The following is a 17,413-nucleotide window of genomic DNA, read 5'->3' on the forward strand; positions in this document are numbered from 1 at the left end:
TCTCTCGGAACACAGCTCCCAAATCCTCCAGCCCATCAGCCTCCCCTAAGAGACTGAGGCTGACACCCCAGGAGACACCCACTCCACATCCCTGGTACCATGTCTATGGAACTACGACCAGGATGTGGAGTCAAGACGACCCTCACCTTGACTCACATGTTCCTTCATGGGCCTGACACAGAGAGCCAGCCACTATTCTAACAGTAGGGAAATTCTGGAATAAGCAGTTAACACCACAGAAGAAAATATTCAGCAGCCAGGCTAATAGTCAATCAGGTGCATTTAACAACACCTCATCTTCTAACTGTGGGCTGAGTTGACCCCATCACTTACCTTGTTGAACTGCATAAAATAGTAAGGATCATCTTCTATGATGAGGAAATCATATTTTCTTGCGAGCTAAAACACATTAAATAAAGTAAGAGTAAAGTTAAAGTTAAGAGCTGTGTAAGATGAAAATCACTTGAAATCATTCATAGTTCTTTGTACTCATTCAATCACTCATTCATTCATCCCAGCAGCTGCTGAGTGCCCACTGTCCTAGGAGGAGGAACCAGCCCTAAACGTTCTGTCCTCACAGAACTTTCATTCTGGTGGTAAAGACAGAACCTGAGCTCCTAGATAGTGACCAGAGAAGGATTAGGTGGGAGGTTCTGAGGGCCCGGCAGATGGTTGAGGAGGCTGATGTTTGAGAGAGCGAGACAGGGAAGCTGCAGGAGAGCTCAGGCTGCCCGGAAGGATCAGTTGTGCAGATGCTGGGGGAGATGTTTAGATGGAGAGCAGGGAGCAATGGCCCTGGAGTCAGAAAATACTTGGCATGTTTTAGGGACAGAAGTTTCTAGAAGGCATGGCTGTTTAAGGGACAGAGGGAAGGATGTGAGAGCCCCCAGTTTGGAAGCAGAAGCCCAGGTCTCATCAGTGTGTGGAAGTGAAGGACTTTTATCTTTATTTTCCGTGTGTGGTTGGGAAGCGGCTGGAGGAGGGGCTGTCGGTCCACACTTGAGTAGGAAAGGTTTCAGTGACTGGTGGTGGGGCCGGCGCTGGGGGACGGGGTGTGTGTGTGTGGAGGAGCTTCACGAAGGAGTCCCAGGGTCAGGGTGGGAGGGTGGCTGAGGAGATGGTGGGTTTGGGTAATGTGGGTGGTGGGGGCCACGGGATGGATTGGAGGTGGGAGATGAGGGGCAGATAGAAAAAAGGGAGTAAGAGGTGAATGTAACATCACACCAAGAAAACCATCTCTTTCAATGAAAATATCAATTAAAGGGAAAGGAATATATCATAGTCAACCAGATTGTAGTAATTTCTTGTGTTTAAATTTGTGGCGACCCTGGCATAGATGGCTTCTTTTTATTAAAAATCATCTTCCTTGAGAGGAAGAGGCTAACCAGAGAAGGAATTTGGGAGCACTCTTCTAAAGAGTCAGAAGGAATCAAGAACACAAGTACGTAACACCTCCTTTGAAAATACCTCATAGATTTCCCTTTTGCGCTCAGCTGTTAATGAGTTCCCAGCAGGGTTGTTGCCATTTGGGACAGTGTAAATAAATTTGGGGCTGTTTTTCTCGGGGTTCTTTGAATCTTCTGGTTTCCATTTGGAAAGTATTTCTCTGAGGGAGTCTGGAATAATCCCATGCTCATCACTGGAAACATTAATCATGTTGCAGCCCAGGGGTTGCAGCTGTCAAGTACACAGAGAAAACCAAGTCTGAGATTGAGACATGACTATAAAATATCAGTGTCAAGGGTTCTTACACTAAGGAGAATGTTACCATTTACACCCTTAAACGCAAACCTGCCCTCAGCTCTATGCCCACACTGCATCATCTTCACAATTATGATTAGAACTGGTTCATAAAATAGGTGTTTATTAGGGAATGATTTTGAGAAAGGAAATCAATCTTAGAAAGCACCTGTGATGCTAATACATAAAAAGTTATAAGCAGAGGTGATACTCAAAATATTGGACAAGTGGTGTAGCATGGGAGCAACAGACAAAGAGCAGGGTGGAATGGGGTCCTGGAGACCCCCGGCCATGCCAGCATTAGCTCTGCACTGTATGGAGTTCAGGGTGGTCTCAGGAGAGGGGTTGGGGGGCCATGGTGGTGCTGGGGCACCGAGGAGCATCCAGGCCTTGGCTCCTCAAGGAGTGTGCAAGTATTTCTATAGTGTCCTGATTGCAGAGGCTGATGTTGATAGCAGTGGCCTTGTTCATGAACACAGTTTTACAGAAGTCTTGCACACGGATCTTCAGCCTGTTCCCTCAGAGCCTGGCCCAGATCTCTGGGCATGTGACAATGCGGTGCATCCAGCTATTTACATAGATGCAAGTTTTATATGTATAGTTGAGGAAAGTAATTAATAATTAGTCTCCAATCATGAAGAAAAGGCAATTATTTTATTTTAGTTTTTAAAGTTGTGGTAAAATGTGTATTACTAAAAACTGTGCCATTCTAATGTGTGTGATTCAGTGGCAATAACTGTTCACAATGTGTGTGTCTCGTGACACTATCAAGCCCAGAATCATTTCATCACTCCACACAGAAACCCTGTACCCAGTAAGCAACCACTCCCCGTTTCCCCCTCCCCAGTCCTTGGTCACCTCCAATCAACTTCTGGTCTCTATGAATTTGCTTGTTTTATATATTTTGTATAAGGGGAAATCATATAATATTTGTTCCTTTGTGTCTGGCTGCTTTCTCTGAGCGCCTGCAGTGATGGGCCTGCTTTATTCCTCAGAGAGTGGGTAAGACTGAGGGTTAGAAAGTTGTTACGTGGAGTTGAAATTGCTTCCCTGTAGTTTCCACATTTTGGTTCCAGTTCTGTCAACCTAAGGACACACACAGAGAACTCCTCTGTGACATGGCTAACTTTCATGTAGTTGAGGACAATCCTCATGTCCCCGTGGATCTCCTCTTTCTGCGGGAAAGAGCATGGTTCCTAAAAGCATTCGACGTATGGTCTCATTTCTAATTCTTTGTGACTGTGGTTGCTTCTCTGACTGTGTTCACATCAACCCCAGAGTACTGTGCCCCAGACAGTGCGGAGTTCTGAGCAGGGCCCAGCAGAGCAGGTGATCTGCCTCCTTATTCCGGCTCTAGAGTCTTATAATAAACACTAGATATGTAAGTCCTAGTCATACTGATAGGTTTAGTTATATTACATTGACATATGATTTGTCTTAGACATGTGGTAATATAGACAGTAATGAAAAATGTCTTTGTAAATTAAGAGGCATTTCAAGTGAAATATTAAGAACACTGGACAGGATTTTGCACAACTGAATTTTAGCACCTCCACACTTAGATTTTGTAAAATGTAATGTATATATCAGAAGGTATGGTTAGCATATTTTGCTTCTATTAAAACTTCTCCTCTTCACAAAGATGCTATTGTATTTTTCAGTGGGCAGATAATTCTAAAGGTGCAGTGCTTTCTCCTTATTTACTATAAAAAAGAGTTGCCTTTTGTAAGAATGTGTACTCACAGCATGAATTGTTCCTGAATAAATAGGTTCATTTACAAGGATATTATCTCCAGGATTAACGATCATTTCAAACACCTAACAAGAGAGGCACAGGTTAGCTTGGAGAGTATGATTTCCAGTCGTAGAACCCCCCACAACTTTTTTTCAGCTCACTAGGGTTCCAGAGCAGGAGTTGGCAAGTGTCCCATAAACGCCAGATGGGGCGTGTCCTGTGGGCCCGGTGTCTGTGTTGCCACCACTCATCTCCACCTCTGTGGTGAGAACGCAGCCACAGACAGCATGCAGGCTGAGTTCCACTGAAGCTCTACTTGCAGGACCAGACATGGGACAATTCTTTTTGGCTCTCAAGCCATAGTTTGCCAACCTCTCTTCTACACTGAAAAATAACAGAGCTGATTTGGATCCTAAACACATTTATGCCTACTTTGAAAAAAGTTTGTCTCTGTTATAAGCCAGGCCTGTGTAATGTATGGAGAGAAAGTGAAGATTATATGGGATGGTTTTACCCTCATGAAGGTGCTAGAGCACTGAGCTAGACACTACTCAGATAAATATGCATGTAAAATCAGTGATAAGCACTGCTGTGTAGATGCCAGTGTTCTAGTGCTCGTTGTAGGAGGACTTGGGCACTCGGCAGACTTGGGGTACTCAGGGAAGGCTTCTTTGAGGAAGTGAAGAGTTGGGGAAGAGGTGAGGATGGGTACACATCTGAGAAACTGAAAGAATGCTGTGGCTTGAGGTGGAGTGTGAAGAGGAGAGTGGAGGGAGGTCAGAAGGAAGTGGGCAGAGAGCATCCCATGGAGGCCTTTGGACAAGTGAGCCAGGGAGAATTTTAAGTAGAGGGCGGGACCCAGGAGTCATGAGATCAGACAGGCATTTGAGAAGGTCATTCTGGCTGCAAGATCAAAGTATCATATCAGAGAGGAGTGAGAATACAGGTGGAGTCTGGGAAGATTTTAGGCTCATTTGGGAGGTTTTTGCTGCAGTCCCAGGGAAAGGCAAGGGTGGTCTGGATGGGGTGGTGGTGGTGGAGCTGAAGAGAGCTGAGGGGCATTGAGGAAACCAGAAGCAAGGGACATAAGTGTGGGCTGAGGGGAAGTGGATAAGGAGGGGTAAGGAGGGGCCTCTAGATTCCTGGCTGTACAGTAAGGAGGTGATGGGAGGGGTGTCATTCACTGGAAAACACCCCCAATGTTGTCTGTTTCTGAGGGAGAAGCAGCTGAGTGTGTTTTGGTGTGAGGTGCCCCTGAAACAGCCTGTGGTTAGGTCATTGGGGGCGGTGGACACGTGGATGTGGAGGGCGCCTGGCGATGGAGGCGTGGGCAGGGGCACCTGGCATGATGCCCAGGGGAGGTGTGTATGGGAAGGGAAGAGGTCCGAGGCCCAGTCTTGCATGGCTCCTGTGGACTATGGACACTGCAGGCTGGGCAGGGCAAGGATGGGGGAGTTTCCAGAAAGGACAGTTTCAGCAAGGGCTCAGGAGACGTGGAGGTCAAGGGAGACCAGGCCTGCAAATCAGAGCAGATCTTGAGGACCCTGTGATGCCTCAGGACATCAGCAGAGCCAGACAGAGATTTTCCCTGCCTGAATCAGAGGGGTCCATTTCAACGAATCTTACACAAGGCACAGAACCATCCTTTCCTACCCTGTGATGTTTCATCAGCCCCAGGTCAAACCTCTCCTCGGTATCATTTAACAACCTAGAGCTCTTGACAAGCATCATGGCCAGTATCCATTGAGATAGAAGATCTGACTTTTCTTCCCCAATTTGGCCTATTCCATTTACTATTCCTTATGAGCTTTAGGCATTTTATGACAAACACAGGCCTCCTCTGACAAGTTAGTTGATTTACATTTTACAGGACCTCCTGCTACTGCTGCTGCTAAGTCGCTTCAGTCGTGTCCGACTCTGTGTGACCCCAGAGACAGCAGCCCACCAGGCTCCCCCGTCCCTGGGATTCTCCAGGCAAGAACACTGGAGTGGGTTGCTATTTCCTTCTCCAATGAGTGAAAGTGAAAAGTGAAAGGGAAGTTGCTCAGTTGTGTCCGACTCTTAGTGACCCCATGGACTGCAGCCTACCAGGCTCCTCCATCCATGGGATTTTCCAGGCAAGAGTACTGGAGTGGGGTGCCATTGCCTTCTCCAACAGGACCTCCTAGCACCAAGCAAATCCATGTATAATTTATGGATCAGATGAAAACCTCATTACCAACATTTCCTGTGTTGGTAAGGGGACATGACAAAGTCCAATATCCTAAATGAGAGTGAGTGCTGTTTATTATCTGAGACTTGTGCACCTAAAATAATATTTATTCTGGAGGGAAAAGTGGAAGAAATGTGAAACCATATTCCCAGGAGGCCTCTGTAACTGCGTGGCTGTGAGCCAGTGAGTTACTGATGTTTTTGGCCACGTGCACTGTCTTCCTCTTCGATAGGACTAATGTTGAGATGGACAAAGAAGAAACTTTCCAGAGCATCTTTTGTAGGGGAAAAAAAGGCTCATGGTGTACCTTTCTAGGAACGGTATTTCACTGAAAAGAACTTTTTTCCTACTGGTCTGGGGCATCACAAATATTTCTCTTCAAAAAAAAAAAAAAAACAACAAAAAAAAAACCCACCTCAAACAGCAACCTATCCTTGTCTTTGTCCTAATTAAGTCATAAAACAGGGAGGAAGTTTTAAAGTGTTATTGCTTCAATACATTATTCTGGAATAATAATTGAATTAAAATTCATTAAAAGTAACCAGATTATAGGTTTCCTCTTATACATAAGAGGAACAAGAAAACTACTCTGGTTTAATATAAACAAGAGTCATACTTTAAGCTAGATGTGCAGACTAATACAGAATCTCCTTACCCAGGACTACTTATTCAAGAAAAAGAAAAGAAAAAGATATATGAAACTGAGAACTATATACGCAGTCTCTTTATCAGGGGAACCCCTAGTGGTGGTTACCTCAGTGGACTTCCTGGAATCCAGGAGAGAGGCAGAGAGAGAGACAGACAAACAGAGAGAGAGAGAGAGAGAGAGAGGATGCTAACGCAGAGGAGAGGTCAGCCACAGACCAGACGTACCCTTAGATCTGGAGAAGCACAGCCAAGAGGGAGACGGGGCACAAGAGGCAGCTGGTACAGATGATGGCAGCAGCAGACACACAAAGGGACGAGGCCTCAGCTCAGGAGGGTGAGGATGCACCCTCGAGGAATTAAACAGTCATACAGACATAACCACGGCCTAACTCAACGTGGCCTGAATCTCTGAGCCACATGAAACTGATCCGTGCTCACTAAGCTGCAGGGAATCTTGTCTGAAGGACTCAGAGCTCTGGGCTCTCTGTTTAAGAGAAATCAGGTTGGTGCATGTCTTCAAGTTCTACTTATGATTCTAGTGAAGACCTGGTGTCCCACAAAACATGCTGCTCTGTGGTTAAGGGAGAGGTGGCTGTATGGGTGCGCATGTTAGATTCTTGCCATGGGTGCCCTTCCCCTCCAGTCTTACCTTACAGAGACCTTCTTGGCTGCCACATGTGACACATATGTCCATCTGTCCTTGGCTGGGTGCATAATGGATGGTGGGCGGATTATGCAATTTTACTTGTAACTGTTTTAGCCAGGATAACAGCTCTGGGATTCTAAAGCATAAATGCATTTAAAAATTGACAGTAGTGAAAATCAGAATGGTAGTAGACAGCAACTAAATGGTGACTTCATACCAGGCACTTTATATAGTCAATTTAAAAATCTTTGAATGCCTTTCACTGATATTATTATCTTTACTTAAAATACAGGGCAATAATCTTACAGAGTAAGAAATTAACATAAATTAATCAGCTGGTTGTTAAATTAGTTGAGACTTGAATCTAAAGCTTTCTTATTCCAAAAGCTATAGTTTTTCTTTTCCGTTAGAGCATTCACTGTTATTGACTTTTTGTTTTCCTTTGGGAGATTTTGTAGGATACCTGAAGTTCAGGTTCACTAAGTTCTTTGCATCATGGAAAGAAAAGCCTCTCTGTTAGCTGCTCAGTCATGTCCTACTCTTTACAACACCATGAACTGTAGCTTGCCAGGCTTCTCTGTCCATGGGATTATGCTTGCAAGAATACTGGAGTGGGTTGTCATTTTTTTCTGTAGGAGATCTTCCCAACCCCAGGATCGAACCTGCATTTCTTATGTCTCCTGCATTGGCAGGTGTGTTCTAGGCATACGTTATATACAATTGTTATGTACCTAACATGAATTATTCTTCCATCACAAAGCAATGGACCTATAAAATATAATTAATAGACATTCTGTAAGTTACCCTTCATCAGTGGAAAAAGACCAGCTAAGGAAACCCTTAGAATATTTGTTCCATTTGCCTTTATGAAATTAAATACATCTGAACTGTAGGCAACACATTTCCATAGCTGCCTGGTTAGCATGGAAACATAATCATTAAAACTTTTTCTCAGGACCTAAAATGCCTGCTTCCTGTGTCATCCTCTCCTCCTTTCTCCTATCCTGGTTTCTTTACCTATCTATTTTCACTCTGTATTTTTTCCAGTCTGAGCACAAATCATACCTACTTCCAAAATCTTCTCCCTTTCCTAATCATAAAAGGTTGAGAATCAGTCACTAGGGATCTTAAGGAGTCGGAAACATTGCTGCTCTTAATTACTCTTTGAAAACTCTTCCCCAAACCTTCCTAAATGCTGATATCCAGTTTAAAAAGACACAAGATGCTTTATCAGCTGGCTGTAGAATATTGCTCATGAAAATGAACCAACTAAGTTAAATTATCTACTGATCAGATTGAGGGCAGGAGGAGAGGGGGCGGCAGAGCATAAGATGGTTGGATAGCATCACGGACTCAGTGGACATGAGTCTAAGCAAACTCTGGGAGACAGTGAAGGACAGGGAAGGCTGGCGAGCTACGGTCCATGGGGTCATAGAGTCGACACAAGTTAGCGGCTGAACTACTGATCGATCAGTACCCAGCACTCTGAGAATACTGCAGTGCTCTCTTCATCATCTGTTCATTAAATTGGATGGGTTTTCCGTTTTCTATAGTGATGACCGCAGTCTTGAAAGGGAACGTGTTGGGGTTTGGTGCCCCAGTTGCCAAGGAGATGACAGATTTCGGTGCCTTGCTCAATATTTCAGCTACAACAAATATGGAAGAGAAGAAGAAACACTTTCAGTGAAGACTCATGAACAGAGATGGTCAGTATGTTGCATTAGAGTAAATAAAACTTTACAGTGTAACGATGTCTAGTGATAGAATGCTAGTCTGAAAGAAACATAAGATGACTTTGTACAGACCTCACTAGTGGAGGAACCGAGGAATCAACACGTGCCACTGAGAAGGCGGACTGATCACCCAGACAAAGCAGAGGCCACAGTGACAGAAACCCCTCCTCCACTAGGCCCCTCCCTGCCTGCCAGGCTCCCTGCACCCCCTTCTGTCCTGTGTACCCGCCCTCCCCGCTCTGCACGCGCCTGCAGGCTGTTGCTGAACCCTGACTCCTGTGCCAGAAGAGCCCCCTGGACTCTAACCATGACCGTGACCTGGCCTCTCTCTGTTGCTGATTTACTGCCCTTGCGCCTATTCCGGCCCGATTTCTGTGCCAAGTCTGCGTAGAGCCAAGTTCACCCAGGCTGGAGCCGCTTTGCGGGCACCCCCGCCCCCACTTCCAGCCCATGGGAGAGGGGCACAGCTCGGACTCACTCATGACTCGGATGGTAGAAGGCTTTCTGGCCGCGCTCGTGGCGGTGATGAACCGAGCGTAATTCATTCTCCTCCGATTGGAGGTTTTTCTCAGTCCGGCCTAACCCTTGCCTGAGAAAGGCACCTCCTCTGGGTATCGGTTTCTGGCGTGCAGGGCCAGAGTCCCGGCTGCAGGCTGCGCTCGGGCCTGGTTAGGATTCGGCCGGCGGGTGGCAGGCCTGGCAAAGTCCACTCACAGGCTGACGACGCGTGCCCCCCCCCCTCCCTGCGTGACGCGGTCTAGAGCCAATGGCCACCACTCCCAGGCGGTTTCTCGCCCCGAGACCACGCCTCCACCCCCGTAGTGGCTGCGTGCCGCGCCTCGGGTCTGGTCTCCGCCTCCAACCTGTGAGGAGCCCCGGCGATCCGGCGGGAGCAGGTCAACCCCACCCCTGGCCGCGCTTCTAGACAGGTCCTCGCCTCCAGCTCCTTACCCGCCGAGAACACGCCTCCATTCCGGCCCCGCCCTGATGGCCCGCCCCTCCAATCCGAGGCCCGGCCACACCCTCTAGCTTGGTCCTGCGTCTTGGGCCAGGCAGTATGGGGACCTGGCGCCCCGCATTAGCAGCTTGAACCGGGACCTGGAGTCGCTGCAGGACAGCGGCCGGTTGGCCGGAAGCAGGATAGTGTGATTCCCTTAGATACTTAATACAAACTTAAACATCTTCCCTTTGTCAGGAGGAACCTGTTTGGTGAAAGGTGTTTGGTGTTCTGGGCCAAGGAGAACATTAGCCTTTGGAGCCATATTCTTGTACAGGTCTGTGCTTCTTATAGTATTGATTACATACAGAATTTTATTTTTTAAAGTATGGAAATAATCCCCACCCACATTCCCAATCAATGGTAACAAAACTAAGGGAGCCAAAACTAAAGAGCTTTCTCTTCATAAGATGCAGGCTCTGAGCTTTCATCAGTTTCTGCTGAATTTTCCATTCGGCTGCAGGAGTGGGACAGGTGAGAGTTTGAGGGTGCTGAATGACTGTGAGGTGGTGATGATTGAGTTCAGGGAGACAGGCAGAGACGTGATGCATCAGAGCAGATACTGAATGCAGGGGACCTGAGGTTGTGCTTGGAAATTCAAGGCAGAGAATGGCCAGTGTGGTGGGAAAGGGTAGGCAAGGGCTAAGCTAGGGACAGCTCACCTGAAGATCAGAAGCTGAAAACGGAAAAAATGATTGATTGCTAGAAAATCAAAGAGACCAGACTTTGAAATTGTCAGGGGCAACCGCAGGAGGAATTCTCCTGAGGGCGTGGAATGAGTGATCAAGGTTCGCAGCTCAGGCTGCCTTTTAAAGGCTTGGCTTAGGACTCTTGGGTACAGAATGAATGATAAGGCCAGGGGTTCTGGACCCAGTCATTCTCTAAACATTTGTTGAGTGCTTCGTCTGTGCTGGAAGCTTTATGTTGTTTAAAGTGATGATGGAGATGAGCCACAGGTCTGGAGGCTGGCAGTACAGGATGAAGACATCGGCAGGCATGGTTCTCTCTGAGACCTGTGACCCAGAATCTGTTCCAGGCCTCTCTCCTAGATGCTGGTGGTGTGTGGTATGGTTGAACGTCCCTTGGCTTGTGGCTGCATCACCGTGATGTGGCCCTGGTCTTCACATGGCGTCTCCCCGTTGTGTGCACGCCCCTGCTGTCAAACTCCTTATAAGGACACCATTCTCATTAGACTGCCTATGGGGTCACACAGAGTCGGACACGACTGAAGCGCCTTGGCAGCAGCAGCAGCAGCACCTTCATCACCTCGTGTTAACTTGGTTACCTCTGTAAGGACTTTGTGTTCAAATAAAGTCACACTCCTAGGTACTAGGGGTTAAGACTCCAAAGTGTCTCTTTTTAAAAATTGAATTATAGTTAATTTGTAATGTGTAGTTTCAAGTGTATAGCAAAGTGATTCAATTAAACATCTATATTCTTTTTCAGATTTTTTCCAGTATTAAAGGATATTGAGTATAGATCCCTGTGCTATACAGTTGGAACTTATCTATTTTATATATAACATACTTATTTTAATCCAAGCTCCTAATTTAACTTCTCCCTCCCTTCTCCTCCCAGTGACTTCGGTAAGCACAAGTTTATGTTCTATGTCTATGAGTCTATTCCTATTTTGTATATAAGTGCATTTGATCTTTTTAAAAAATAAGATTCCTCATATAAGTAGTATCATATAATTGTCTTTCTCTGTCTGACTTCACTGAATATCATAATCTCTGAATCTACCCATGTTGCTGCAAATGGCAGTATTTCATTCTGTTTTATGGCTGAATAATATATACCATATCTTTTTTATCAATTCATCTGCCAACAGACATTTAGGCTTCAATGCCTTGTCTATTGACAGTAGGGCTGGAATGAGCAGTGAGGTGCATGTATCTTTTTGAATTAGAGTTCTCCAGGTATATGCCAAGAAGTGGGATAGCAGGATCACATGGTAGATCTATTTTTAGTTTTTTAAGAAACCTCCAACCTATCCTCTATAGTGGCTGAGGCCATTTACATTCCCACCAGCAGCGCAGGAGGGCTCCTTTTTCTCCACACTGTCTCCAGCATTTATGCTTTGTAGACTTTTTAATAATGACCCCTGTGACGTGATGTTGATGTTTAGTTGCTAAGTCATATCTGACTCTTTTGTGACCTCATGGACTGTAGCCCCCAGGCTCCTCTGCCCATGCAATTTCCCAGGTAAGAATGCTGGAGTAGGTAGCCAATTCCTCCGCCAGGGGATCTTCCTGACCCAAGGATGGAGCCTATGTCTCCTGCTTTGCAGGTAGATTCTTTACCACTGAGTCACTTGGGCAGCCCTTGTGATGTGGTACCTAATTGTAATTTTGATTAGCATTTCACTAATAATTAGTAATGTTGAGCATCTTTTAATGTGCCTGTTGGTAATCTGTATTTCTTCTTTGGAGAAATGTCTATTTAAGTCTTCTCTCCATTTTTTGATTGGATTTTTTTGGTTTGATATTAAGCTATATGAGCTCTTTGAATATTTTGGAAATTCATCTTTTGTTAGGAGCATCTTTTAAAGTATTTTCTCCAGTTCCCTAAGTTATCTTCTCATTTTATTTATGGTTTCCTTTGCTGTGCAAAAGCTTGTAAGTTTAATTAGGTCCTATTTGTTTAGTTTTGTTTTTATTTCCATTTACTCTAGAAGATGGATCCAAAAAGACATTGCTGCCACTTATGTCAATAATGTTCTACTTGTGTTTTCCTCTTGGAGTTTTATTTATTTATTTTTTAAAAAATACATAGAAATGAATTTAATTGGTAAAACACCTGTACACTAAAAATATAAAGTACTATTGGAAGGAAGAAATAAATGCAAGGACAGACTATGTCCATGGATTGAAAGACTCAAAATTTTAAGATGGCAATAGAACAAATTGTTCTTGGAGGCTCAATCCAATCTCTATCAAAATTCCAACTGCCTTTTGCAAAAATAAACAAACTGATTATTGAAACACAAATGCAAGAGACTCCAGATAGTCAAAACAATGTTGGAAATGGAGAACATAACTGGATAAATTAAAACTGTTGGCTTCAAACCTTACTACAAAGCTACAGTAACCAAAACAACATGCTCCTGGTATAAGGATAATTACAGGATCAATGGAATTGAATTGTGTTTCTAAAAAACACATGTATATGTAGTCAATTGATTTTTGAGAAGGTTGCCACAATAATTCAGTGGGCAAAGAACAGCCTTTTCAAAAAAATGGTGGGGGAACAAATGGACCTCACATACAAAATAATAATATTGGATAACTACATCACATCTGCTACCAAAATTAACTCAAATGGATTAAATAGGTAAATATAAGAGATAAAATGTAAAAATCTCAGAAATATACATGTAAATTTTTTATGATTTTACCTTAGAGAAAAGTTTCATTATAACACCAAAACAACCAACACACAAAAAAATTATTATTGGACTTCATCAAAATTAAAACTTTTGTGTGTCTAAGATACTGTCAAGGAAGTGAAAAAACTCTTGGAGTTTTATAGTATCCTTTCTTACATTTAGGTCTATAAGCCATTTTCAGTTTATTTTTGTGTATGGTATTAGAGAATGTTCTAATTTTATTCTCTTACGTATATCTGTCCAGTTTTCCCAACACCACCTGTTGAGGAGACTGTCTTTTGCCATTGTATATTCTCGCCCCCTTTGTCATAGCCTAGGTGACCACAGGTTTTGAGTTTATTTCTGCACTTTTTATCCTGTCCCACTGGTCTAATGTCTCATTTTCTGCCAATACTATACTGTTTTGATGACTGTAGCTTTGTGGTGTAGGCTGAAGACAAGAAGCGTGGTTCCTCCAACTCCATTCTTCTTTCTCAAGAGTGTTTTGGCTATTTGAGATCTTTGGTATTTCCATAAAAAATTTTATTTAAAAATTTTTTTAATTTATTTTATTTTTTAACTTTACAATATTGTATTGGTTTTGCCATATATCAACATGAATCCACCACAGGTATACACGTGTTCCCCATCCCGAACCCTCCTCCCTCCTCCCTCCCCGTACCATCCCTCTGGGTAAAAAATTTTAAAATTATGTGCTCTAGTTCTATGAAAAATTCTTCAATGGGTATTGTATTGAATCTGTAGATTGCCTTGGATAATATGGTCATTTGAATAATACTGATACTTCCAGTCCAACAACACAGTGTATCTTTCCATCTGTTTGTGTCATCTATATTTTCAATATGCTGCTGCTGCTGCTGCTAAGTTGCTTCAGTCGTGTCCGACTCTGTGCGACCCCATAGATGGCAGCCCAACAGGCTCCCCGTTCCCTGGGATTCTCCAGGAAAGAACACTGGAGTGGGTTGCCATTTCCTTCTCCAGTGCTTGAAAGTGAAAACTGAAAGTGAAGTCGCTCAGTCGTGTCTGACTCCTAGCGACCCCATGGACTGCAGCCCACCAGGCTCCTCCATCCATGGGATTTTCCAGGCAAGAGTACTGGAGTGGGGTGCCATTGCCTTCTCCGTATTTTCCATATATCTTTTATCAAATATTATAGTTTTCAGAGTATAGATCTTTGCTTTCTAAGGTAAGTTTAGTCACAGGTATTTTATTATTATTATTATTTTTGCTATAGTGAATGGGATTGTTTCCTTAATTTCTGTTCTGATATTTTCTTTTGTTTGTGTATAGAAATGCCACAGATTTCTATATATTAATTTTGTATCCTGCAAGCTTATGGAATCCACCAATGAACCCCAGAAGTTTCCTGGTAGCATTTTTAAGGTTTTTTATGTACTACATTGTGTCATCTGTAAATGGTGAGAGTTTTACTTAGGGGAAATGCTTTCAGCTTTTCACAGTTGAGTACAGTATGAGCTGTGGGTTGTTATATTTGATGTTATTATGTTGACATCAAAGTAAGTGAGTGAGAGTTGCTCAGTCATGTCTGACTTTTTGTGACCCTATGGACTATAGGCCACCAGGCTTCTTTGTCCATGGAATTCTTCAGGCAAGAATACTGCAGTGGGTAGCCATTTCTTTCTCCAGGGGATCTTCCCGACCCAGGGATTGAACTCAGGTCTTCTGCATTGCAGGCAGATTCTTTACCATCTGAACCAGCAAGGAAGCCCATATGGTTCCTTTATGCCCACTTCCTGAAGAGATTTTTTAAAGTCACAAATGGATGTTGAATTTTATCAGAAGATTTTTCTGCCTCTATTGAGATGATCCACATTAAAAATAAAAACCATCTTTAATTTTTTAATGTGGTATATCACATTGATTATTTTCTTAATATTGAAAAATCCTAACTTCCCTGGGATAAATCCCCTTGATGATGGTGTGTGATGTTTTTAATGTTTTGTTGGAGTTGATTTGATAGTATTTTGTTGAGGATTTCTTGCATTTGTGTTCATCAGTGAAATTGGCCTGTGATTTTCTATTTTTGTGGTATCTTGTCTGATTTGGTATCAGAGTGATGGTTGCCTCATAAAATGAATTCAGAAGTTTCCTTCCTCTGCAATTTTTTGAATAGTTTCAGAAGTATGGGTGTTAATGCTTCTGTAAATGTTTAATAGAATTCACCTGTGAGGCTATCTGGTCTTGGACTTTTGCTTGTTGTGACCTTTTAAATTTCTGATTTAATTTCATTACATGTAATTGGTCTATTCATATTTTTTCTTTCCTCCTGGTTCAGTCTTGGTACCTTCCTAAGAATTTGTCCATTTCTTCTAGACTGTTCATTTTATTGGTGTATATTGTAGTTGCTTGTAGTAGTATCTCACGATCCTTTGTATTTCTGTGGTGTCCGTTGCAACTTCTCCTTTTTCAGTTCCAATTTTATTGATTTGAGTTATCTCCTTTTTTTTCTTGATGAGTGTGTCTAGTGGTTTATCAATTTTGCTTATCTTTTCAAAGAACTAACTTTCAGTTTCAGTGATCTACAGGGAAGCATTGAAGACTTTTTTACATGGGGCCAGAGGAGGGACTCATAATTGACAAGTCACTATTTAAATTTAAATCAGAAGGAAACGCTGCAGAGTGACAACTGTTGTATTTGCCTTATATACTGAGGACTCCTGGGTTGGGCGCGTGTATATTACAATTGTTGTTTCCTCTTCTTGGATTGATGTCTTGATCGTAATGTACTGTCCTTCCTTGTCTCTTGTAACAGTCTCTATTTTAAAGTCTATTTTGTCTGATATGAATATTGCTAATTCAGTTTTCTTTTGGTTTCCATTTGCAGAGGATGCATTTTCCCGTCTCCTCACTTTCAGTCTGTGTGTGTCCCTAGATCTGAAGTGGGTCTCATATATAAGGTATTGTTTTTGTATCCATTCAGCTAGCCTATGTCTTTTTGTTGAAGCATTTAATACATTTAGGCTTAAGGTAATTTTCAGTATATATGTTCTTCAGTTCAGTTCAGTTCAGTTCAGTTGCTCAGTCATGTCCGACTCTTTGCGACCCCATGAATCGCAGCACGCCAGGCCTCCCTGTCTATCACCAACTCCCGGAGTTAACTGAGACTCACGTCCATCGAGTCAGTGATGCCATCCAGCCGTCTCATCCTCTGTCGTCCCCTTCTCCTCCTGCCCCCAATCCCTCCCAGCATCAGAGTCTTTTCCAATGAGTCAACTCTTCACATGAGGTGGACAAAGTACTGGACTTTCAGCTTTAGCATCATTCCTTCCAAAGAAATCCCAGGGCTGATCTCCTTCAGAATGGACTGGTTGGATCTCCTTGCAGTCCAAGGGACTCTCAAGAGTCTTCTCCAACACCACAGTTCAAAAGCATCAATTCTTCTGTGCTCAGCCTTCTTCACAGTCCAACTCTCACATCCATACATGACCACAGGAAAAACCATAGCCTTGAATAGACACACCTTTGTTGGCAAGGTAATGTCTCTGCTTTTGAATATGCTATCTAGGTTGGTCATAACTTTCCTTCCAAGGAGTAAGCGTCTTTTAATTTCATGGCTGCATTCACCATCTGCAGTGATTTTGGAGCCCAAAAAAATAAAGTCTGACACTGTTTCCACTGTTTCCCCATCTATTTCCCATGAAGTGATGGGACCAGATGCCTTGATCTTCGTTTTCTGAATGTTGAGCTTTAAGCCAACTTTTTCACTCTCCACTTTCACTTTCATCAAGATGCTTTTGAGTTCCTCTTCACTTTCTGCCATAAGAGTGGTGTCATCTGCATATCTGAGGTTATTGATATTTCTCCCGGCAATCTTGATTCCAGCTTGTGCTTCTTCCAGTCCAGCATTTCTCATGATGTACGCTGCATATAAGTTAAATAAGCAGGGTGACAATATACAGCCTTGACGTACTCCTTTTCCTATTTGGAACCAGTCTGTTGTTCCATGTCCAGTTCTAACTGTTGCTTCCTGACCTGCATACAAATTTCTCAAGAGGCAGATCAGGTGGTCTGGTACTCCCATCTCTTGAAGAATTTTCCACAGTTTATTGTGATCCACACAGTCAAAGGCTTTGGCATAGTCAATAAAGCAGAAATAGATGTTTTTCTGGAACTCTCTTACTTTTTGCATGATCCAGTGGATGTTGGCAATTTGATCTCTGGTTCCTCTGCCTTTTCTGAAACCAGCTTGAACATCAGGAAGTTCACGGTTCACATATTGCTTGGAGAATTTTGAGCATTACTTTACTAGTGTGTGAGATGAGTGCAATTGTGTGGTAGTTTGAGCATTGTTTG

The 17,413-nt window shown here is 43.4% G+C and overlaps 3 protein-coding genes across 3 annotated transcripts in view; 1 reads left to right on the forward strand and 2 right to left on the reverse strand.

Annotated features, from left to right (window-relative positions):
• The window catches only part of LOC129649796 (kynurenine/alpha-aminoadipate aminotransferase, mitochondrial), a 21,837-nt gene extending 12,358 nt beyond the window's left edge, over nt 1-9,479 (reverse strand). The window contains exons 1-6 of the mRNA XM_055577644.1: nt 9,193-9,479; nt 8,459-8,627; nt 6,985-7,117; nt 3,484-3,558; nt 1,468-1,677; nt 334-399 (exon numbers count right to left, since the gene is read on the reverse strand). Coding sequence (XP_055433619.1) covers nt 334-399; nt 1,468-1,677; nt 3,484-3,558; nt 6,985-7,117; nt 8,459-8,627; nt 9,193-9,259 — 720 coding nt within the window. The 5' untranslated portion in view covers nt 9,260-9,479. The remainder of the gene's footprint in view (nt 1-333; nt 400-1,467; nt 1,678-3,483; nt 3,559-6,984; nt 7,118-8,458; nt 8,628-9,192) is intronic.
• Nucleotides 1-17,413, forward strand: part of LOC129649798 (uncharacterized) — a 331,142-nt gene that overhangs the window by 63,545 nt on the left and 250,184 nt on the right. The gene's annotated exons all lie outside the window — the stretch shown is intronic.
• Nucleotides 9,425-17,413, reverse strand: part of LOC129650897 (kynurenine/alpha-aminoadipate aminotransferase, mitochondrial-like) — a 25,629-nt gene continuing 17,640 nt past the window's right edge. The window contains exons 8-9 of the mRNA XM_055579678.1: nt 9,666-9,821; nt 9,425-9,577 (exon numbers count right to left, since the gene is read on the reverse strand). Coding sequence (XP_055435653.1) covers nt 9,425-9,577; nt 9,666-9,821 — 309 coding nt within the window. The remainder of the gene's footprint in view (nt 9,578-9,665; nt 9,822-17,413) is intronic.

Source organism: Bubalus kerabau, chromosome 4 (genome assembly GCF_029407905.1).
Source record: "Bubalus kerabau isolate K-KA32 ecotype Philippines breed swamp buffalo chromosome 4, PCC_UOA_SB_1v2, whole genome shotgun sequence".
NCBI classification, from domain to species: domain Eukaryota; kingdom Metazoa; phylum Chordata; class Mammalia; order Artiodactyla; family Bovidae; genus Bubalus; species Bubalus kerabau.